The sequence below is a fragment of the Bombyx mori genome, chromosome 3 (genome assembly GCF_030269925.1).
Source record: "Bombyx mori chromosome 3, ASM3026992v2".
NCBI lineage: Eukaryota > Metazoa > Arthropoda > Insecta > Lepidoptera > Bombycidae > Bombyx > Bombyx mori.
In genome coordinates this window covers 6,138,935-6,164,654 of record NC_085109.1, presented here as the reverse complement: position 1 = coordinate 6,164,654, position 25,720 = coordinate 6,138,935, and the positions used below count along the sequence as shown (strand labels likewise).

Below are 25,720 nucleotides of genomic sequence, written 5' to 3'. Positions count from 1 at the left end.
AAACATAAAGAAAATTAACTTGTTTTCATAAATGTTCTGGCTATTATAGAATAGTGTGTCAAGATCTCGTGATGATTTGACGTCTTCAACATTGATAAGTATTTTCGAGAGTATATTTTAAAAATAGTGAATGTATGAGTATATTATTGTCGAATGTCTTTGCACTCTTCCAATTGTGATTTGACTTATACTGACATACAAGGATAAACCTTAGGTAATTAAGTCACAAACTAAATGGGTGTAAATGATTTTGGTAATTTTAGGTTGTGTGTGTCTGTGTCTGTGAGGTTTGATAAAACTTTAACGCACGCAGACAAAAGATCCATCGAGTATTAAGTGATTGCCACAAAACGTCCATATGGATGCCCATCTTAAAACATGAGGTCGCGTCTCAATTGCTTCAAAACTCTTCGGAAAAGAGAAACCCGTGATACCTTCGTGCACTAAATAAACATTACGGTAATACATTCCTATACTGGTTTGCGGCACGCTCTGCGACTTGTATTTACGCAAACCGAGCGTTTTACCTATAAGGCCATGGAAGATTCGAACAAATTACGCTTCTTTTTATCTTTTGTAAATAAAAAAAACAATTGCTTATCCACTATGCGTGCACGAATCCTTCTTCCGAGCGAAATGAAACTTGGTACGTCGTTGTTGTCTCAATCGGCAATAGTCACAGTGGAACGTCACTGCGTTTTTTTTCATAAACCGGTCGGTGAACGGGTCTGCGATCACTTGGAGTTAAGTGATTACCCGCACCCATAAAAATCACTAGGTGATGATGGGCACTAGGCGGTCACCCATCTAGGAAGCAAGTCTTCGGCATTATACTTCAATATGGGCCGTCTGATATTGCCACCAAAAAACATATTATACATGTATTAAACCTTGTAACTGCCCCTAATTTTAATCCTCAACAATTCTACCCTAACCTAGAAATAAAATCTATATACAAAGTGTATACATGGCAACCTCGTTGTAACACACTTAATAAACTACTGACACATATCAGTCAGCAACAATTACGAGCGCCGAGAATTATTGGCTGACTATCAAATTTGTTACAAGATTGCACCCTTTACGGGTTATCGGGCCGGTACAAATTACTAGTGCTTTGTTTGCCAAATTATACGGTAAATCATTTGCGTTGCTCTCACGTGAGTCGTGCTATATAACGTTAACAAATCGATATTTGGATCAACATTCCTCGAAACGTGCCATTCGAATGAAGTAATATATCGAATCGGTATTTCGATTCGGGTAGGCATTTGACGGATGGCCTTCGCTTCTATTCAACTTGAAGCCAGCGTTTCATTCTCGATTACAATGAAATTTCGAAAAATCAAAGTATTAAGTGTCGTGGTTTAGCTTAGAACGTTTTAGAGCCGGTTCATTAGGTTCCAATCAAGTTTTTTACCCCGTTGCTGACAAATTTCCAACCGTAACCATTTAAGGTAAAAAAAATGTTTTCATGATGTTACCTGCTCAATCTTATATGGATGACCCGGTCTGGTAGGCATTCTTTATATAACACAACGTAAGGTTTATCATCGAATAAGGATAGGCAACGGCAAAGAGTTTGAACTCAACCGATTAATGGAACCGCGGACGCAAAGAACACGAACCAACAAAAAAACCAAACCAAGTACTCAGATTAATTTGCGCATTTAATAACAATATACCACAAAAAATATAGCTTAGCTCACATTATACCAGTAACTTAATAATTACTATTAATAATTTAACCATCACTCATTTAATAAGATAAAAAACGTGTCTGGTTAACTCATGATTAAAAGCATAGTTGACCACCGCTCATGACGAAGTTAATTACATAGATAGCCTTAGCAGCTCTCTGACTATCAAGCTATATTATGGGCGTTCAGTGCTCCTTTTAAAACTATAACAAAACTTGTACCATGCAGTAGATTGAAATGAAAATATCGCAAATTAAAAACTCTTGCTATCGTAATCGATTTAAACATTGAAAGACATAGAATATAGGAATCCAATTTATTCCCAATTCATTTTTTATATCCAAGAAAAATTGGAATTGTTTGCGTAAATCACGGGAATCGGTTAGTAGACGTATACGCAACGATTCAAAACACAAAACATGAATGTCACGCGAATTCTTTTTAACAGTTTTTTATTATTATTTTAAACAGCAATGACGTGCAACAGAGATTAGCGATTTTGTGTGCCTGTCTCAATATATTCAATAACGTCCCGTGACTCGTCTGGAATCTTTGCCAAGCTTTATAAAAAATGACAATGACATAATCATTATGGGTCAAGATTTCGTAATTTTAGAACAGCTGCTATGCTAAATGTAATTATCTTTTCTTCTGCTTCGGAATCATTGAACTTAGGTACTATTGGTTCATCGTATTTTTGAGTTTTTAGAAGTGTGACTTTGTCTTTAAATTATTTGACTTAGTGTAGATTAGATTAGATGTAGATAATAGTTAGCTTACTTTAGTTTTTGTGGTTGTACTATTATTGGAGGCGCTTCAGACTCCTTATTTAATTCCAATATATTATCCAAATATTTAACTCCAATTTTACCAAACTAAGAAAAATTCAAAGGAAACAGATAAGCTCAAAAAAATGTTTTATCCATTTTTGCATCACATGATGTACGGAATGCCCTAGTCAATTTAAGCTATTGGCATAGCAGTTTCACTTTTATGTACACACCGTGTAAATAGCCCGTGAATAAAATAGGTTTGACCTAAGGACAACAAATTATAAGACTTCCGTTTTTTGACATTTGCCTATGGAGACGAAAATTGTTGAGAATTTATTTTGAGAATACTTTAAAGATTTGATTTACATTTCACGTTCAGTCATTAACATCTGGTTATGTTGATCCAAATAAAGATTTCGGACAGGGCTTGTACCTATTAATTTGTTACACGGTACACAACATCCTTCAATACTTATTTTCAGTAACTTCAACAATACTAAAACCTGGAACCTTTTACGGCAACGCTGTGGTTATGACATGAAGCGACTACATACTTGTAATGTGTTTTTCAAAATAAAATCCATAATTTCATAGCCACCGAATGTTATTCCATATTTTTATTTGGCATAAATTAGAAGAAATTGGTATACGACCCTGTCTTTATCTTGCAATCACGACCCATCCGTGATAGTAATAAATGTTCCTACCTCAATTCCTCTAGTCCTTCTTAATTCTTATCTCAAGTACTTTTCGTAAAAGTTGCAAGTCTATTTATTTTTTCCGCGAGATAATCAAAAGTTTAGAGCGAAATGGTCGAAAAGCGTTTACTCTAACGCAATATTATTGTGTATAGTGTGCCAAGAGAGGTTTTTAAATTGATTATTAGAGTTAGCTAGTTAATAGGGTATACATTATAGGCATCGCATAGAGATTACCAATGTCGAAATCTGAATATTTTTTGAAAAGATCTCCCACACTTCATACCGGAACGCACTTCTGCTTCGCGGCAGAAATCACGGACCTAGCCATGGGAATCTGGTACTAGTGGGTGGTGTCAAGCGCGATATAGGAGTCTATGGCATTTAAAAGCCGCTTATTCTTGAGACGTGTCCTCTGACTTTGGTCCTATAAATGCAGCAACTGTATACAATATTTTATGTATTTCTACCAAACGACACTTGTAACTGAAAATAAGTATTGTACTTTTTAACGAAGCATTTTGCTGATAACTCTATTTCAACAATCTGACGAAGCGTGTTACGGATAATTATATGTACTTTTAGGTTATTAAACTACCTGGTATTATAAAACTGCAAAAATAAAAAATAAAAATTTAGTAGATAAAATTGACGATTCGTGTTAAAAGTACGATATTAGTTATAACACTTTTAATTTCAAGGTAACAAAAACAGATTTGAAAATGTATTATACAAAAAAAATTCTACCAAAGATGACTTCTAACTAATCATGTATATACAATTCTTAATAGTACCAACAAATTTCAAATTTCGTAGTTCCAAAATAATTCTTCGAGTATGATAATGAAATTCTAAAAAGTTCTTACTTGTACCTACGCGATTTACACTTAACGAGCTTTATGAATTAAAAAAGAAACATCTAGAAATTCTATTTGTAATCGGTGGACACATACAGTGAGACTTTTAAATGATCCGTATCTAAATGTTACGAAGCTTTGCCAACTATTGAGACGGCTACATCCAACAATGTTTTGACCTCTTCGAATGCTAATTATATTAATTTACGCAATAGTACGGATAGAAAAAAAACATCTTTTCTAAATCGAGACAAAGTAACAAACGCCGTTAAAAACAAGTTTAAAATCTTCAATAACTCCGATCCGATCCGACATTGAACTGACTGACAATTAAGATTTTATATTGAATAATTTTTCAATTGTCTTGTTGCCCTGCAAACGGTCTTGTAAAGCTTATCACTCACTTTGAGGGCCTCGGATTGGTCATTAAGATTAATCGGAGGTCGAATCGGAGGAACTCCGACACAGCAATCACAGCAGGCCATTGTTTTAAAGTAACGGTCACACAAAACACAAAATGCACCGTTCCTCTTCAAACTTCAAGCTTTATCACATTGCGCAATCATAACTGTCCTTTATGATGATACTTTTCAAGATTCACATTCACTCAATATAACGCAGACGTTCTTAGATTTGAAACAAGATTTTGTTGAAGCTAAGGCTAAGCGGTTAGCCTCTTCACTTTCGCTGCTATCTATTGGTGTCTGGCAAGAGAGTTTCGGCCAGGGCTGCCGTTGGCACAATGAGTTAAAAATACCGCTCGAAGATGCGCTCTGCCAACTTCTGCGTTCTTGAATGTTGGTAATAGGATAATTCGAACTTTGGTACCGCAATGCGAACGAATTTTACTGTCGCACTAAACGATTAAGGAGAAAGGTGTTGTTTAAAAAAAATGGTTTAACTATAACACATAAACTGGATGATCGTGAACTCACACAAGCATAACTAAAACTTTACAAAACATTCCCAATCGTTGGAATCAAATTTCATTATGTGCAGCCTTAGAATAATAACACCGCAGCATTATTCGGGTTCATTGCCTTAATGTTGCGCAATGTGTAACATACAGTTCAACAGTATGCTAAAATCGAAAACATTGTGCAAACAATATTTATTTATTTACAAATCGATTCACAATTTATTTGCGTGTATTTGAGTCGTTAAGACACTTATCGTGCATCAACCCCATATTTAAAATTTGGTTATTCTAATGAATTACATATAGTATGTATCCCGTTATCGGTTATTAGCATATCGAAATCAATAAAAACTTGTATCTACTTTTTAAACCTGTCTTATAACGAGAATGCGTTACTTTTCTAATTGCGATTTAAAAATCAAGTAAACATAAAATTATTAACATTTACTTTAAGGTGATCCTTTGGTAATGTTAATTAGTTTAAAATTATACTAACAGATTATAAATATAAAAATCAACGAATACTGTGTTTTTTTTTTATTGCTTAGATGGGTGGACGAGCTCACAGCCCACCTGGTGTTAAGTGGTTACTGGAGTCCATAGACATCCACAATGTAAATGCGCCACCTACCTTGAGTTACAAGTTCTAAGGTCTCAAGTATAGTAACGTTTGTATATTGATGTATATATATGTTTGTATATGGAAAATGTTGATCGAAGTGATCAAGAATAAATTGAAAATCTCGAATTGTTTTTAACAGTAAAATTTTTGGTGGTTTATGTAGAAAAGAAATATTATCGAAAAAATAAATCCCTCTGTTTTCGCTTGAAGAAAAACTAAACATATTGATGATCTTGGTATCATCTTCGCTATTTTTTTCTTCTTTTTTTTCCTACCTAAGCTGATAGCTTTGAGAGGCTATTTCAGCGTAACCGTAACTAGTACGTGAGCTCACGGGGCTCAAGCCGGAGTGGTGCTAACACTGACCCTAGCAAGAGCAGTGCTTCGCAGAATCTACCACCGGATCGGAAACGCGACCCACTGAAAAGATTCGGCGAGAAACTCAGTGGGCTGTGTCTATGGGTTAATTCGCTCGTCGAGCCCTTCGTCGCAAGCGACGGATTCGGCGAGGACGGTGACCGGATGATCGCTATCATTACCTACATGCAAATGACGTATTTTACTCATTAAATTTTATGCATTAACACCATGCATGCACTAGTTGTCAACTATGCACCAAAGTTGTAAACTGAAAATTAGAGAGAGAGAGAGACAGAGAGAGAGAGAGAGAGAGAGTATTCTTTATTGTACACCAAAAAACAAATAAACAGTGCGATACATTAAATACAAAAAAGTACAATTGGCGGTCTTATCACTAAGAGCGAACTCTTCCAGACAACCATCAGGTGGACAAGAATCATTTGGAAATGAACTACGCGCGGTGTACCAATCCAGTGAAATATATATATGTACACATACATACATATATCCGTAAATATACATACAATTAATACACAATGTATTATAATATAATAATAATAATAAAAAAAAACAAAAAAAATTATAATTAAAAATACTTACAGACTCCAGGAGGCTCTGTTCGTGTAGCGTCACGAGTGGTTTCTCTGGTTTCGGTCGTGTACTTAGATAGAAGGCCGATGCGGCTGCGACCCCGGTCAAAGCCAGAGCACCAGCTGAGCCCCCCACCATCCACAGATACTGATCGATCTCGCTTACTGTTGACAAACAAAATAAAATTATTTATTTTCTATTAAAGAATCGTGGTGTGAACAGTGTGCTTAGTGCGAGTTTTTAAACGTTCTCGATAGAGTAAAAGTTAGCTCATATTTGTATGAAATGAGATGGTTTACGTACGTATGCCGCTAGGGGCTCTATTCCAACTGCATGCAAAATTGGCTTAACTTTTACGCTGTCGAGAACGTTAAGAAACTCGCACTAAGCACACTGTTTACCAGAGCCCATAGACATTAACAACTTAAATGGCGTAATTTGCCAATCTAACTTGAGAGATGAGTTCAAAGTGTCAGTTTTACATCACAACGCCTGCTCTCCCACCCTTCAAACCGAAACGCATTACCGCTTCACGGCAGAAATACGCAGACGGTGATACCTACCCGTGTGGGCTCACAAAGGCCCTACTACCACACTTGCTGAAAGCTAAAATCTTTAACTTGAGCTCAAACGCTGGTTTATAAACAGTCGTTCATGATTCGTTCATCAAATACTTCATAACATTTTTTATTAAAGCAAATGTCATCACGTAAATTAATCTAAAGATCTCTTTTTACCAGCGATTAGGCCTTATGTAATAGCGAAGTACTCCTATATTATTATGCACTAAATATATTAAAGTGATATAAATTTTAAACTTAATACAAACTAGCAATCTTCAATTGAAAAACAAATTCTTTAATTTGGAACATAAAAACCTTGACCTATCTCATCTGACATAAAAAGCTCAGCAATATACGTGGTAGGTATATTTTTCGTAATAAAGTCGCTTGACGTGACAATCTTGTGTAAATGATATATCGTGTCTGCTTTAGTTGTTCAAGTGCATTATAAATTAAATTACAGGTATTAAAAATGAGCAGATTAAATCATTACTCGGTTCGACGAATTTTATTATTATATGTTCCGTACGTGACAGCTATTATCTACATATTAATACGTGAAGCAAAAACTTTGTATCCCTTTTTACGAAAATTGCGCGGACGGAGGAGTATGAAATTTTCCACACTTATAGAGAATATAGAGAAGAAGTGCACAATGCTAATATTTTTTTTAAATAATGCATAAAAGATACATTAAATCAATAAAGAAAACATTACACACACCACATACCATGTATTTGACGCACACACGCATGCATACTATTTATTGTCAAACTTTTGTTCTTGACGTATGTGGTCAAACTGAGAATAGATTAAATATTGTTTGTCTTTATTAATATTTTTTATAGTGTAGCCTTGGCGAAATTTGTGATTACAGAAGTATAAAATATGTACAATCATAATAGTGTACAAACTTACAATTCCAATTAATTATAGTCGAATTTCGACTACTGCGGGACCTCTACTTATAATTAACAGCTAACCTTTGTAAATTTAAAACAATCGCTTTGTGTGATGATTAATAAATCGTTTAATTCCGAATATGGTAACGCGATAATGGAGGTTCAATAAGTGCTTTACAAAAGATCGATGTCTGTATGTACCTGGTACTTTCCACAGCCTGCCTTCCATCAACCTTAACTGTCAATCTCCACGCCCTTAATAAAGATTAACGTGTCTAAAAAAAGAAAAGTTTATGCACTTTGAATGCGATCGAATAAAAATCACCAACAATAACATACGATAAAATAAAAACCGGATGGATAGTAATGAGATTAATTGGGTGTAATTTTGAAGTGTAGCAAAATTGGTTTATTTAAGGTTTGAGTTTGTTTTTTTTGCTAAAATCGATTGATGAGCTCACGGCCCACGTTGTGTTGAGTGACCACCGGAATTCATAGACATCAACCATTTTAATGCCGCTATTCAATTTGAGACTAGAGTTCTAAGTCTCCGTTTTTATAGCACAACGGTTGGAGACATGTTGCTTCGGTTGCTTCACGGCAGAAACAGGCAGGGTTGTGGTACTTATCAGTGCGGGCTCACAAGACGCCCTACTACCAGTAAATCTTTTCTTCATCTTTCCAGTAAATCCTTACAATCATATTTATATATTTTCTTCACATTATAGGCAAAGCTCTAAGCATTAGCAAAGAAGACAATACAATGCCCTGTACAGGAAAATGTCAGCAAGACAACTTTCATGCGAACAAACGACCAGTTCCTGAACTATAAACACAGCTATGTCCGGCCAGTTTAGAAAGTGGAAACGGGGAGCACGCGCGCGGTCCGCATCGTATTAACGCATAGATTTCACGGGATTCTCTCGCGCTTTCCACTGACATACTTTAACGTAGAAATTATTACAACATTTAACAATTCAAATTCAAGCAACTTTGCAACTAAATGGGCGATAAAATTATACATTATCTTTTATCTTCTTTATATATAAAAATGAATTGCTGTTCGTTAGTCTCGCTAAAACTCGAGAGCGGCTGGACCGATTTGGCTAATTTTGGTCTTGAACTATTTGTGGAAGTCCAGGGAAGGTTTAAAAGGTAGATAAATATAAAAATTCTCGGAATTAAATAAAGTTTAGGTCTTTTATTTATCGATTGAGGCATTACGAAGTCTGCCGGGTCAGCTAGTATATATAATATATAAATTCTTAATAAAAGTCACGTCATTTACTGTAAGGGGAAAAGCAAACATGTTATCTTACTTACGAGCAAATAGTTTGTAATGGTCCATATGGCCACGGTCACATTTAAATACAATAGCTTCCTTACTTTAGTTAAATAATCATAACTTTGTTTAAAATAGCTACCTTAATTAGTCAGATAAATACAATTTTGCCTAAAATAACATTGTAGCTATCAACGTAATGAATAATCTCAATTAGATGCATGCATGAATCGCAAAAGTCAATGTCGCAACCAACGTTTTAATCATTAGAAGGGCTCAAATATAATTTGAAGGCAACGTTTAAGGTCGCATTGTTGGCCTCGATACCTTGTCGCTTGAATAACTCGTGGTACTTGTTGATTTCAAAAGTTAGAACCTTGGTGCTCTAATTTCCCCTCATTGTGCATTCAAAGGGCGTAACGAGCATGACGGCCCTTGAAGGGCCTCTCAGCCTTTAACAATGGAAGCGAATAATCTTCAACGATTCCAATCTACGTTTCGTAGAATAAGTTTTTTAACTTTGCCCAAAGCTACGTAATTACCTAATTACATGATCGTAATAGATTATCTCCTTTATGCTAAGAATTTCTTCACGCTATTCCATCAAACATCCAATTTGTCTTGAAATAGCTACGCAAAAACCCCAATGAGGAGACACTAATTACCTATTACAAATGGGACATTTATTTATTTTTAAATTCATATCAAAAACTTACGACTGCTACATTGATTCCACCAGATCGTTTTCTCCTGCGCGTCTTCAGTCTTCTTCTTTTCAGTCTTTAGTTTCTTCTGTATTTTCTGACATTTTTCCTTAACACTAAACTCAGTCTTCACTTCATTCGTAACATTCACTTTGTCTTTCTTGTTAACGGCAAAACCAAATCTACCGCTTCCCATTTTGTTGTTTTTGCACATGTTTTCCAAACAGGCAGCTTTACTGCTGCATTAGCATTCCCATCCGTGTCTAGGGCATGGTTCGATCCGCCTGCACAACTTAAACTAAGCTTATTTTCTCTACGAGCACACGTTTGCCACTCGGCCGTCGTATAGATATTCGATATCGAATTATTTTGTTGCGGAATGAAACGGAATCCATAAAACTAAAAGGTTTTATAGAGTTATCTCGAGGAGGCTTTGGCCTTGTGGGGTTCATTAACATCGTCGGTGTCGATAGCTGAAACGTAATCTAGTGTCTGATTCCAACGGGTCGCTTATCTTTACTAACTTATTCGTCGAACTGATTATTATGATTATTATTAACATGTAACCTGACAGATATTGTCAACAAAATTTGAAACTGTTCAGGTCTAATTACAAGTCCTCGCAGCTCATTTGCCTTTATAAGGATTTACAAGGGTTTCAATACACGTCATTCCTAAACGAATTATTTATCTACTAAATGATCCAATTTAATTTAATGTGTTAATTAAGCTTTTAGCATTGATATTTCCTAGTTCGAAGAGCAGCGCATTACTTGTATCCGTTCTTAACACAGTCAACATTGTAAACCAGTAAAAAAGCAAAAAAAAAGCATTTGTTAATGTAATGTAATTTATGAAGTGGCCGTAGTCAAGTGAGCAGCTGAGTGGTAATTACTCGCGATACGGAAAAATGCGTTTAAAAACTCAAAGATTTTATCTCGCCGTAAATTAGTCCGTAGCCAGACAGACAGACAGACAGCCTGAATAATTGATCGTCAAAAACAGAATCGCGAATGAAGCAGTTCAAACAAAACCTAACAACTCACTCACTCCTTCACTGGTGGTAGGACCTCTTGTGAGTCCGCACGGGTACCATCACCCCGCCTATTTCTGCCGTGAAGCAGTAATGCGTTTCGGTTTGAAGGGTGGGGTAGCCGTTGTAACTATACTGAGACCTTAGAACTTATATCTCAAGGTGGGCGGCGCATTGACATTGTAGATGTCTATGGGCTCTAGTAGCCACTTAACTAACATCAGGTGGGTTGTGAGCTCGTCCACCTATTTAAGCAATAAAAAATAAAAAACTTGTTCACGTTAATGACGAGCTGTTGTTATTAATCGCCTCAAATTGTGTGTATTTAGTGATTAAACAGTGGGATCTAGCGTAATTTAGAAGTTCTGTATGTATTCACTGCTCGGATGATTTATTACAAAGAATATTGATGATCAAACATTTTCTTATTTTTTTTGAGATCAGAATACGCGTTCGTGAATTTCTTTTGCTTGTTTAGTAGCTGAATTATTTACTTAAGTCACTTACTTAGAATCTCTTTTAGTTAACTTTTTTGTTTTTACAAAATAATTACACTGTTCGTTTATATTTATATCAACTCTGCTAATGCCGGTTCTCAAGCCCGGATGAGAAAAGAGGAAGGTTGAATTGGAGTTCGACCTTTCCACCATAAAACAGTCAACGCCGAATGTCTGGCGGCGGTCAATTAGCCGGACCCAAATAAGGCTTCAGCGGCCTCGAAGAATTAAATCTCTTCCAAAAGCACTGCCGTGGAAGGAAGGTCGCGGGACCTCACTATGTGTATTTTCTCAAAAAAGCCTCATGAGGCCACGACCCTCAGATTATTGACGCAAGGCATTTATATTATTTTTGATTAAAACAAGAACATTACTGAAGCAGAAAAAGCGATTTTTTTTTTCTGATTCCGGAACCGTTCTAGTCTGATCTATGATTTTTATATAAACTGTAACGTTTTTCGAATTCTAGCAGCAGGTACCTAATTTCCCTTACAAGTAAGTACGTTGCCCAGCACGCTTACGATCAACCGAGGAAAAAAAGCCTTCAATAAGTCCACAAATTTTGATTTTTTTAAGCTATCATCAAATACCCATTTTTGTCAATTTATCTATTATTTAACTGATGTCTTCACTAAACACAATGTTAAAGGATTGAAACTAAACTTGTAGACAGTACCGATAAGCATTTAATATTAATTCTGATATTGAATAATGCCGTCTTGAAGCGAACATAATTTCATAAAGCCAGGTACAAACCATAGAGAAACTAGAATTCGCAATGAGCCCCGCACGATTTATTTTGTAGATCAATCATGTAAGTTATTTGGCTCGGTTTTCGTACTACGAGACTGTTTCGGAACAATAAATTATATTGTTTTGATTGCAAGTTTGATAAATTGATCGCAAATATTGTATTATGTATTATAATAATGACAATTTCATTTACAGAGAAGTAGTTATCTGGTCGAACGCTAATTTTGTATTGTCTGCCGTCGCTTCAAATTACTCAATTTTTATTTATTGGATTTTTTAATACATATTGAACAGTTACATAAATAAGCCCACGAGTACATAAACTGAATTGTCCTTAATCAAAAAACCATACTCACAAAAGTATGGATTACTAAAATTGCAGCTCCGTTACAATTATACATACTTATCGATTGATTCACGCCTTGTAACTAATTAAAGCTATATAATTTTGAATATTGCTATTATTTCTATTAGGTAATTCATAATTAATTTCATAATTACTAAAAAGTGACTTGTGTCTGAAGATCGAACTAGAAATGGTAAGACTGCACCGTCCTTCAAGTAATTAAAACAAAAACTCATCATGATTCCAAATGTAAGATATTGCGTCCAGACGCCATATTAAATTCATATCAATAATTTAAAAAAACTCATATCAATCAAATTCTCGATACAAAGCATAGAAAACGGCGTTATCAACGGCTAGGCTACGAATTAAAATAAATTGTTTCAAACTTACATTGCCGAAAGCATATCAAACGTAATATTTTTAATTAACAAAAAAGAATTTATAAAAAATACGCGGAAATACCAGTACGAAATTATAAAGAACTTCCGAGAAGGTACTCTGTAATTTCGATTTTTAAATTCGTATGAGCAAACGTCGGCTACGGTTATACGTCACTGACCACTGCTCAACCAGAATCGACGTCCAGTAGGGACTTATAAAATTGACGAGCGTTTCCGCTATCGGCACATTCACACCTAACGGTAGTAACGCTTAGACTTTTTGATCTGCTTCGCGAAACAATAAAATTACGCCGCTACCACGGAAACTCGTTCCACCGTAGGTAGGCCTATTCAAATGTCAGTAGCCTCTTTTGAATGCATCCTCCTAATTGATGTCAGCGCCAGTATAGTTTTTTTTTTTTTTTTGTCGAACGAAATACCACAAAGAGCCAGCGTTTCGTGACCATTGTAGATTGCACAGTGCTACCAATTGTAGATTGTATTTATTCGATGTATATAGCTCCGTGCCATTATATCGGGCAGTAACAAAACGCGAGGTCACCGAACTCCGAGCGCAGCGTGTTTTGATAAAGTCGCCAATTCACTATTCGCGATTTTTTTTTTTTTCTCTCCCAGCGAGACGCGGTTACAGTTAAAAAGCAGCACGGCCAAACGCGAACCGTTTTAATTACTTCATAGACACGTAGTTGTAGTAAAAATTTACCGTTGATGGAAAGTGATATGACGAGCTCGACCAGATTCCTTATTTGAGCTGCACATTTTTTTTTTCTTTCTCGAAAATCGTGACCGTTATTTTCAACTTGCAATGGCGCGGATGGCATAGTAGCTACGGAATTTTGATTGTGGAACGTTAAATTGAATATATCGTTCAGTACAGTCTTGATGTAAATTAAACTATCGCTATTCTGTCTGTGGCACGGTTCGCGTACAGTCGAGTATAAAATCAGTTTGCGTTAAATATAATTTATTTTCACTTTCGTGTAAAGATAAAACTAATATTTCACGATACCAGAGGCATTTCGACTTTTGCAAATAAAATATATCTATTTATGCGGTAGGCAGCGGCTTGGTTTTGCCCCTGGTATTGCTGAAGTCCATGGTCGACGGTAACCATTCACCGTATGTCCGTCTGTCTACAAGTGCAAAAAAAAAAAAAAAATTACATGCTATACGCATATTATTATGAATATATATAAAATACCTTCATTTTTCTAAAATGAAGGCCCGAGTGTATGATTTATTAAACAGAATTTTCAAACAATTATTTAGACCTAATATAGCTTTACTACAAATATAATTAAAAATAAGTCTTAAGTTGAGCGGCGCCATTTACGTTGTTGATGTCTATGGGCTCCGGACTTAACACTATTTTGGCCGTCAATTCCTATACTTATCTTAGCAACTAGCGACCCGCCCTTGCTTCGCTTCGGAAACATTAAAACACACATGAAACCAAAAAAAAAATAATTAAAAAAAATATTTAAAAAAGTAGCCTATGTTCATCAGGGACAATGTCGGCTTCTAATGGAAAAATAATTTTTCAAATCGGTCCAGTAGTTTCGGAGCCTATTCGAAACAAACAAACAAATCTTTCCTCTTTATAATATTAGTATAGATATAGATATAGATAAAAAAAGACGATCAATTTGGATTTAAACGCGTTTTATTGGACCGTTTTAATACGCGAGAATATTAATTAAATACCCCCGAGGATCACTATAATATTTAAGAATGCAGTTGCATACTTAAATATTATAGCGATTCTTGTTTCGAGTATTCAAAGCGCACAATGGTGCAATAAAGTGGAATATTCACATGGAGTCTTAATTTTTCTCTTACACTATTTCTATTCCCTTCACAACTTCAGTTACAATGGTGAATCGTAATAAATTTAAAATTTCGAATGCTTGGTTCGAGAAAAAATAAATACATAACATTACATAAAAAATATTTTTGGCGACGTTACACATAAACGTATTACGAGAGACAGAGAGAGAGAGAGAGAGAGAGAGAGAAAGGGAGAGAGAGAGAAAGAGAAAGGGAGAGATAGAGATAGAGAGAGAGAGAGCGAGAGAGAAAGGGAGAGAGAGATAGAGAGAGAAAGAGAAAGGGAGAGAGAGAGAGAGAGAGAGAGAGAGCGAGAGAGAGAAAGGGAGAGAAAGAGAGAGAGAGAAAGTGTTCTTGAGAGAGCACTCTTTATTGTACACCAAAAAAATAAGCAATGCGATATATTAAATACAAAAAAGTACAAATGGCGGTCTTATCGTAAGAGCCTTCGATCAACAATAGTAACTAGATTTCGGGTCGGTGCATAAAATCCGTCTCGTCAAATAAAAGCGCACTTGAAATGTGAGCTCTTATTTTGTTTAGTTCACTTCAAACACAGCCAATGTCAACCCGTCTCACAATACCGCAGTGTGTATTCAAAAGTTGCAAAAATAAGGCCCGAAAAAGCAATTTAACGGCCGGAGTATCTTACTTTCGGTAAGTACATGAAGTATAAACTATATTGTAAGCTTTAAACTTATAAATAATATTAAATTTTGAACAAAATTACCGATTTTTAACCACCGCTACAAATGTTGGCCAAGGCTCGGCCAACACATGGACAAACTTTTGCTTAACAGAACAGTAAATGCATGGAGTAGATTTGTGTTGTAATAATTTTTTAAAATTTGTTAGCAGCACTTCAAAATTAGTTGGTTAAAATTGGTTAATGCTGCTTTTGTGTCTGTTTGTTGGACTCTCATTAGATACTTAGCTTTCCATTTTTATTTTAGCTTTCCTAGCAATCACGTGTGCAGAATGGATCTCGATTGTCGCCAGAGAAATAAGAGATGACTTTTATAAGCCAGCTAAGAACTCCGCTTATTGACACTGGACATCTTTGCCTTCCGTGCTCACGGCTACTGAAATGTGGCCGAAACATTGTAATAAAAATACCACGCTTGAAACCGTTTAAACGTTGTTTTATTATGTGCACTGGTCGCGAAAACTTAAAAATATATATTACACAAAAACGTAACGCTAATAAAATAATAAGTAATGTATAGATACTAACAAACATACATTTCCAAAACATAAAAAGTAAACAACTAAACTTTTACTTTAATTCATTAATAAATTATTTTAGTGTTAAGCGCGACTCCCTTACCTCTTGTAGTAAATAGAAATCGGCATTTCAAGAAGCAAAAATAAATAAAGCAAAACGATGTTAGTTCTCAGAGCATTTAAGGGAAAAGTTACTTTATTTGTTGCACCTTAAGATTGATTTAACATTAAAAGTTGTTTAAAATATGTCTTTTTATTGGTAAGTGACAGGAGTAATTTATTGCTTTGCTCGTTTTATGTGACGAATGATCGTAAGTATTAGATAATGTTTTGGAGATTTGTGACTTTATTACTAGGTGCCATAGTTGTTATTAGTTTGAAAGTAAAAGTGTTTCAAAACTTTTTTCTCCGTTTGTTAGTAAACGAATGTAGCTATATAAGTATATATTCACGCGGACAGTTTTTGCTTTAATTTTGTACGTATCCCTTTATCTAGTTACTATTGTTGATCGAAGGTAAGAGCAATCTCTTCTAGACAACCATCAGGTGGACAGGATTCATTTGGAAACAAATTATGCGCTATAATTGTTACGTACCTACCGCCAATGCACTTCCTAGCGGTTACGATCGCGCATACAAAACGAAACGCCTACACTTAGTGAGTCACGGGTTCGTCACGACACGACAGAGAGGTAAGTATGTAAGTAGGTACCTATTGACTGCTGCACATTATTCCATCACTTATAACATATAGACAAGGTACGGTAGACTAACTCGAGAATTGATTACGAGTAAGACTATTTGAAGTCACGTACGGATAGGTCTGGTATAGGTATATAAACGGTAATAACCTCTTATATGCCTACAGAGTTAACTAATTTATTTAATAATGAGAACAATAAAAATAATGATAATAGTTTCCTAACAGCCTTTTTAAAATTCAATTGCGAGTTTGAATTGCATTAAAAAGATGTAATAATATTACAACAACATGTCACATCGTAAATCGGATTAAGCTACAGGATGTCTTTACTGTTTCGAAGAATTGTTTTGCATTCAGAGCTCGAGCATCGACGATTCTGAGGCAGTGTGTTACAAGTACGCGTTCTCAACTAGGCACTGTTTACTTAGTATTCTCATTCAGAAAGTATTCGCTCCGATTCCAAGAAATAGGAGACATTTGAAAATGCAACCGTGTAATTCGGAACGCATTAAATTTGATTTTTATCGAAAACAAACGTGTTTTTTAGATTAATCTAACATAAAAATTATTAAAATTACAATGAAAATTCGAAACTAACTTTTTATAGATTTTATACGACAGCGAACCTCAAGATGTTTTTTAAAATTTGAATACTTGAAAACGGTCTATTAAAATACCCACATGACGAACATTTAAATTCTTCAATTCAATCCGGTTTATTTATATCAACAATAAATATGTATCTCAGATTACACATTCAAGTTTATTGTAATAACATCTTATTTTTATTAAAATAGGTTGACGTCTGAAACGTGAACGCAATAAAATAACTAAGAATAACGTTTTGAAGGGTCTATCAACGGCCAGATGCTCTGAAAGGTTAAGGTCACACTTGCCGGGCCACTCTTAAAAAGGGCTTTGATCTTTTGTACACAGCTCCCCTTCGATTCGTACGTAACCTTGCCAACATCAAGGTAACGCGGTATCATTTATCTTAGTCCGAATTGACGTTTTGATGAGCGAAAAATTGAGTTTAGCAACAATATATAGATTGTTTTGTGTTAGGTATTTTGTTACGTAATAACACCGAAAATTTTTGCGTTAAATTTGCGAATACACGCGTCTTTCAAACTGTATCTAACACCTAAGTTTCTCATTTCAATGAGAAATTTCAAAATATTCCCTACTCCATACATTTTTATGGAAATATATCAAACATAAAAAAGAAACTAGTTCATTGTTTTGAGAGTTGTGCGTCGTGTATGAATAGGTTACGCAGTTTCAGTTATATAAGCTTATACTAAAGTACCAAGAAGCAATTCAAGACATTAAATAGGTTCAAAATTTCGTGAGATTTTCTCATAATGTCTGTCATAGGAGAAAACTAATGAGTTAAAGCTAACTTCACGGAACAAACAGTACAAGATATTATTTAAAATTGGATTACAGTGACCCGATCAAACAATAATTAAATATGTTAACATATAATTCGTACTAAGCTATAAAGGGTTCATATAAAATATACGAGTATTCAGGATAAAACCTTTACTGCAATACTTAAATTATTTATACTGAAGGGATTGAGAGAAAAATCATGACAAAACGTCAAACATTATAAAAACCGATTGCGATTTTAAACCACATTTTCCTTGTGCGATTTGTGCATCTAGTACCTAATAATGGTGCGTGGTGCATCCTCAGTACATATGTGTGTATGTATGTATGTATACGATCCCATTTCACCTCTCGCTCGCACTGACAAACAGAATGAGGTGTACGAAGGGAAAGCATGACTCCACTTCGAACGGAACCGCTTGCCTGCTTTATAAACGCTTAGGAAACAGAAAATAAACAAAACGTTGAAATCAATTACACAGGGTGTTCGAATTGTCAGATAAAAGTTAATCGTAGTATTTAATACATTATTTAGTTTACATTCTAGAATGTTAAAATCAATAACCTGCTTCGTGTGTAAGTTCGGCTAGCAGTAAAAAAATTGTAACTATACCTTAGAACTTATATCTCAAGGTGGGTGGCGCATTTACGTTGTGGATGTCTATGGGCTCCAGTAACCACTTAACACCACACCAGGTGGGCTGTGAGCTCGTCCAACCATCTAAGCATTAAAAAAAAATTCTGGTAATTGAACAAAAATCCTCAAACGTTCTATGGTTTAACTCTTTACATTTTAAAACCGATCGATCGACAAGTATATATATCTGTTATCTAAAGAATGTTGCCATTACAGGGGGTAGGGTGAAAACAAATGTAATGTAGGTAATAAAAAAAAAACTAATAATCTTAAGCACGTTTCCAGTGATGCAAAACGTATTGCAAATATTAAATTCTTTGTAATGCAAAATACGGCCTGAGAACTGTCCATTCATAGCTCAAAACGATTCAACTGCATTGAAGCCGACGACATTTTACGATTTGAATCATGCTCAAAGACCAGACTATGTCTGTAATCCATATGCTTACGCGTGTTGCGTGATCATAGTTTGATTATACACAAAGAACCCCTTTAGAACGTCGTTATGACCCACAAAGGCACAATGGATATCGAATATCGGCCAAATCGAGACAAGAGGCAGTTTTCGAATGCCCTAAAACACAATCGTCTAATGCTCCATTGCAGTCATTCTGCCTTACAGTTACTTCTCGAGTTCTTCCTGGCGACAGATGAGCATTTTGAGGTCATCATGTAATCCAAGTATTAAATAAGTTTCAAGGAACTTGGAGTAACCCTATTTATTTGTTTGTGACCAAAATTTTATTGATATCACTCGTAATCGCGGAAAAGATTCTAATTTGGTAATAAAATCCGCATTTACATTACAAATCTATCGTATCGAATTATTTACATCCTATTCGTTTTAAGCATAGAGATCAAAATATTCAAAGCCTATATACATCCATAGAAGCATATCACGGCGTGTGGACATTCGAATATCTAGGCTATAACGGTGCGTGTCCCTTTGATCTCACTCAACCGAATAAACATACCGAAACACTTCGAGAAGACGATACGATCGTTTCAACTATAATCACAATTACATTTAACAAATTAACGTTTTGATATCGACTCATTAAATGACGTTTGATTTGAAATACATTTGATTTATTGAAAATGTATCTAGCAATTTAAAACAGATTTTAAAACGATCATAAGATATTGGGTAAGCAAATTGTGTTAAAATCCTTACGGAGGCACAATAAAATAAGCTTTTATTAACACTGAACTCTTCCATAACATACGCATACCAAAAATCTTTATCGACATATATACACGAAATACAATCGACGCGCAACATACAAATCGCGAATGCGAAAACGAACGAAAAACAGTACAGAGCCCATAAAAATCGCTCCAAAAAACACCATTAAAGCCGCCATAAAATTAAAAAAACAAAACAACGCGAAACGCGTGACCAAAGCGACCGGGAACCACGACAAGTTCGCCAAAAAAAAAAAAAAAACATTGATGAACCCCACGTAAGCTATGTACGTAACGCGAGTGGCAAAATGTGTCTTACGCACTGCAGTCAGCAACTGTATTTGTAAACACTTATACGTTATCACGTTTTGAAAACCACCGGGCGGGCTACTTCGCGAGTGCGCGTGCGCAAGTTCTGCGCGGCCGCTGTGCTAGCCGACTGTGGCGACAATGCCAAACCATGTTAAAACCGTATATGCCTCCCCCATTCTGCAGCCACCTCTCTCTTTTGAGTTCGCACTATTGGGAATCGCGGCTTAAGTTGGCTTTAAGTTTGCAATGCCGTTTTCACTAATGGTTAAATAATTTGCGCTAAATGTAAGAAATGAAAAGCAAATGACTAACTGGCTCGCTTCCGTAAAGATTAAGTATATCGCTATTTAAAACTTATATTGTTGTCAGCCATCGACATTTTTCCTAATAGAAGATTGCTAGAGAAAGGAATGCTACGAATAAGAAAGTAATTCTGTGAATAAGAAAACGAGACTTGAAGAATCCTGTGTCCTAAATTCTGGAAACGTACGAGACATGCATGCCCGGGACTGAAAAATCAAACATTATTCGCAAAGATACCGCCTTCGCGATCGATAATCGTACTCAGACCTCGTGGTACCATACTAAATAGGTATACTAATAAAAAACGACACCGATTTTTGTTTTTTTTTGGAGAGGTGCATTTCTTTTGGTCCCCAGGCTTTTCCAACTTGGCCCGAGACAGGTCAGTGAACTCGAATTCTCAACCAGCATACCACGTTCTCAACCACGTAGTTACGAGGCTCACTACAAACCCGGAGAAGTGGCGATTTTTGTTGGCCCACAGCAATTATACCAAACGACTACCACCGCTCAGACAAAAGTGATACGACAAAGAAAAAAGAACACGTAGAAACAATTACAAGCCAACAAATCATTCACGATTGACTTCCACAGTGAAGGAATAACATCGTGCAATAAAAATCAAACCCGCAAAATTATAATTTGCGTAATTACTGGTGGTAGGACCTCTTGTGAGTCCGCATGGGTAGGTACCACCGTCCCGCCTATTTCTGCCGTGAAGCAGTAATGCGTTTCGGTTTGAAGGGCGGGGCAGCCGTTGTGACTATACCTAGACCTTAGAACTATATCTCAAGGTGTGTGGCGCATTTACTTTGTAGATGTCTATGGGCTCCAGTAACCACTTAACACCAGGTGGGCTGTGAGTTCGTCCACACATCTAAGCAATAAAAAAAAAAATATTAAACATGTTTTTTTTTTGCTGTAAATCTGTTCTTGAAGTGAGTGGGGCTGTGATATCTTAAACGAAATTTGCGCTACGGCCGAGCAGCTCAATCACTGTAAACGTAGATTTTACCGCAAACAATGGGCAAAGGCATTATCTTGTTACGAAACGGAAGCGAAACTATTACACATAATTCTGTACAGTTACTTGCAACTGTTTTATAAGTGTTTTATATAATTTCAAATAAAATAAATAATATCCTTTTCACATTTCAATATAATAGACGATACGGTGGGTAGTTTGAATTAATGTTTAAAAAAAAAAGGGTACTTTTTAACAGAATTGTTAGAGAACGTGGCCCTCCTAGTGTTAAGTGTTTTTTTTTTATTGCCTTTGTAGGCAGACGAGCATACGGCCCACCTGATGGTAAGTGGTCACCGTCGCTCATGGACGTCAGCAATGCCAGGGACAGAGCCAAGCCGCTGCCTACCATATTATGTTTTAGCAATACTTATACAGTTTTGATCAATACAAAAGCGGCTATTACATGATAATTACTGCGACATCAATTCTAATCTTAAGGTTGACGTCATACCTAAGGGTTCTGGAAACCATTTAACATTTGGCGGGCCGTGAGTTCGTCTGTTCATCTATTCCAAAAAAAAAAAAAACACTATACAACTGCGATATTTTTTTCCGAAATTTCATTTAAAAAAAAATGAAAATCTCTGAAAGCTAAGCTTTTAAATAAAAAAAAAACAAAATGTACGCTTCAGAAGCGGATCCTGAAAACGTACTTACGTAAAATAAGGTTTTGTTTTGTTTTCATTTCAAACTTGAATGATAAAAAGCCGGTCAGTCTAACGACCTATAACTGTCCGATCCGCTGTAAACCAATTACTAAAACTGTAAATTGTACGAATCAAATTAAAATATAATAAGCACTAGACTAGACTGTGCAAAACTTAAATCATTATTCTATCATATCATTTTTATATATTTAAATCATATTATAATGGCATGGGCAAATGGGATATCATTTTATAATGGCAATTCATAAATGCCATTAATTTATTCTATTGTTATCCAAGTATCAAGTCTATGTGGTGAGAAGAAACAACGCTAAAACGAATAGTTATTGAAATTTTTATCTCAATTGCCTAGGCTATTGTTTATTTTAAAAGTGGCATGGTAAAGCTGTCGAATTAAAAAAAAAAATATAACAATCCTTACAACAAAACGTATTAAATCAGGATTATAAAAAAAAAAACGCTTAAGATAATAAAGAAGGCCAATTATGATTTTTATAATGGCAATTCAAAAACGCCATTAATTTATTCTATTGTTATCCAAGTATCAAGTCTATGTGGTGAGAAGAAACAACGCTAAAACGAATAGTTATTGAAATTTTTATCTCAATTGCCTAGGCTATTGTTTATTTTTAAAGTGGCATGACAAAGCTGTCGAAATAAAAAAAATTATAACAATCCTTACAACAAAACGTATTAAATCAGGATTATAACAAAAAAAAACCTTTAAGATAATAAAGAAGGCCAATTATGATTTTTATGTGTATCAATTTGACAAATAGCTCTGGTCTGAGATTCGTTGTTTTATTCTGAAGAATCAGCCGAGTCTAACTTTTTTTTTTTTATTGCTTAGATGGATGGACGAGCTCACAGCCCACCTGATGTTAAGTGGTTACTGGAGCCCATAGACATCTACAACGTAAATGCGCTACCCACCTTGAGATATCAGTTCTCAGTATAGTTACAACGGCTACCCCACCCTTCGAACCGAAACGCATTACTGCTTCACGGCGGAAATAAGCGGGGTGGTGGTACCTACCCGTGCGGACTCCCAAGAGGTCCTACCACCAGTGATTACGCAAATTATAATATTGCGGGTTTGATTTTTATTACACGATGTTATTCCTTCACCGTGAAAGTCAATCGTGAACATTTGTTGAGTACGTATTTCATTAGAAAAATTGGTACCCGCCTGCGGGATTCGAACACCGGTGCATCGCTTCATACGAATGCACCGGACGTCTTATCCTTTAGGCCACGACGACTTCAAAGACTAACTTAAAACAATTGTCAGAAATACAATCACTAATATAATACAAGACAATTCAAAGCTCAACCAAAACATGTACACTAAACCGAAATTAGGACGAGCGAAAGCACTTTTAAGTACCGCACAAACAGATTATACACATGACGAATGTTTCCTTTGCCATATGAACAAGCAAACGTTACGAAATCCCACGTTCGTGTTGACATGATAAACACGACTCGTATGAGTGCAGTAAATAAGCCGGACACATATTACAGGGGTTTCAACTAGGATTCATTATAACGTTTAACGAAAATTAATATCGACCAACGACTTTCTTAAAAAAGGATTTGTTTTAAACATTTGGAATCTTAAAATGTAAAATGATAGCTTACATATAAAATATCCTAATAATGCTAATGAAAACAGCGCTTCAATCCATTCAAAAGGATAAAAGCTATGACTAACGTGTTCACGAGTATAACGCAAAAACTTTATGTGAAATATAAAATGATAGAATAATTTCTAACGTTGTCGAAAATCGTAGAAACAATTGAATATGCAATTTCGAAAAGGGCACATCTGTGAAAATGTAAAATGTTCAGGAAATGAAAAAAAAAAACTGATTAATTTCTAAAGCAGTGTAAAATTTAAAATATTAGCTTTTGAGATATATTTTAGTGTTAATTAGCAAATGAAAATTACTGAAATTATTATAAAACGGGTGTAGGTAAGTACTCAAAACTACATGTATATGAAAAAACGTATTTGACAAAATATGCGACGTGTGCCCTTTTCGAAATTGCATATTCAATTACAGTTGAGGGTGATCGTTAGAAATGCGCTTTGATGTCGCGCCTATATCAGTTATCCGTGACCTTCAATCAACAGTAACAGTACTATTGTTGATCGATGTTCGTGACCACGAAAACTATAAAGTATTCAAAGTATCAATCAGGAAATTATACAATGAATAATAATAAAAACGTTTTGTTTTTTTAACATATGATACACAACGGTATTAGAATTGCAGGATCCGTGTTTTGCAGCGTCAATCAATGATTCGAATAAATAAATAAAAATAATATATTTTAAATACGCTTTTCTCTTCTTCTTATCTCGAAGTCCTTCATAAATTCAACGGGTTCAATTCCAAATGATGTAAGCGGTTGTGTGTCTTTTATCTGAGTGAGTTGTAATTTTGTACAGTGGTTACTGGTACTTCAAGGAACTCTTTAATGACCATCAACGAACAATTGGCGCTATAGCGATTAATTTAAAAAAATGTATCATTAATGACGACTTTCATAAAGACTGCGGTTGTGATCGACTATTCTTTCTGTATAATAAAAATAATCTAGCTCGAAGCTCGAAGAGCATTTGTAAATTATGTTCTTTTAATATTTTGAGGCATTAAAAAGTAAGAAATGAACATGCTATACATTTTTGAATCGAAGCAATAAAACCATGGTCTTCATTTAAAAAAATTAAACATAATATCCATGAAAAGTCATAATGGCGTAAGTAATATTTTCAAATATAATAGTAATAATAAAAAGGAAATGCTTACGCTTACAATTAATTATTTTATAGCGCTTAAATGATTGTGACTAATCTACAGAAGCGTCTGAAGACGTTTACAAAAAATGTTACGTAAAAAATCATGACATCAAATGAACATTTTTTGTCTATGTTTGGTTTACCATTTTTGTTCATTGGAGCATCAAAAATGTATTCCGCTACAATTTAGCTTTATGATTTAAATCAACTGATAGAAGATAGAAGAGCTTTTATTTCAGGTACTTTGATTTTAATCGTTGCTAATTTAACAAGAATGCAAGCAGATAAGTCTCTCTATTTTAAAATCAGTACCTAAGTATCAAAATGATCACCGCGAGATTAAAAGGTAAACTTAGTTTTAATTACATTTACGAATCGCGAAAATCTAAGAAAATACTAAATCAGAAAGAGTATAATTATAAATGATTTTTTTTTTATTAGATACAGCTTTGACATTTGACATTTTGGCCATTCGGTGAAACAAACATTTAAAAAAATAATTACCCGGGACCACCACGTACGCTAAACCGGAAAAAAAAAAATATACAGTAATACGTTTCATAAGAAATATAAATGAGATCAATTAGTAGAATTAATATTACAAGCATTCGATTTGCTTGTTGATAATT

The 25,720-nt window shown here is 35.1% G+C and overlaps 1 protein-coding gene and 1 long non-coding RNA gene across 10 annotated transcripts in view; one reads left to right on the top strand and one right to left on the bottom strand.

Moving 5' to 3' along the window:
• The window catches only part of LOC101742560 (long-chain-fatty-acid--CoA ligase 5), an 80,351-nt gene that overhangs the window by 22,708 nt on the left and 31,923 nt on the right, over positions 1-25,720 (bottom strand). For 2 of the 9 annotated variants that reach the window (XM_012695198.4, XM_062675481.1), the window contains exon 3: positions 6,530-6,684. In XM_012695198.4, the coding sequence (XP_012550652.2) occupies positions 6,530-6,684 (155 nt within the window). Of the gene's footprint in view, positions 1-4,432; positions 4,821-6,529; positions 6,685-9,983; positions 10,270-20,294; positions 20,462-25,720 lie in introns of those variants that run through there. The other 7 variants (XM_021351606.3, XM_021351604.3, XM_021351603.3 and 4 more) reach the window with 7 other exon arrangements.
• On the top strand, positions 13,399-15,967 carry LOC134201180 (uncharacterized). The gene is made up of 2 exons (XR_009976389.1): positions 13,399-15,488; positions 15,785-15,967. It is a non-coding gene; the product is annotated as an uncharacterized LOC134201180 (long non-coding RNA).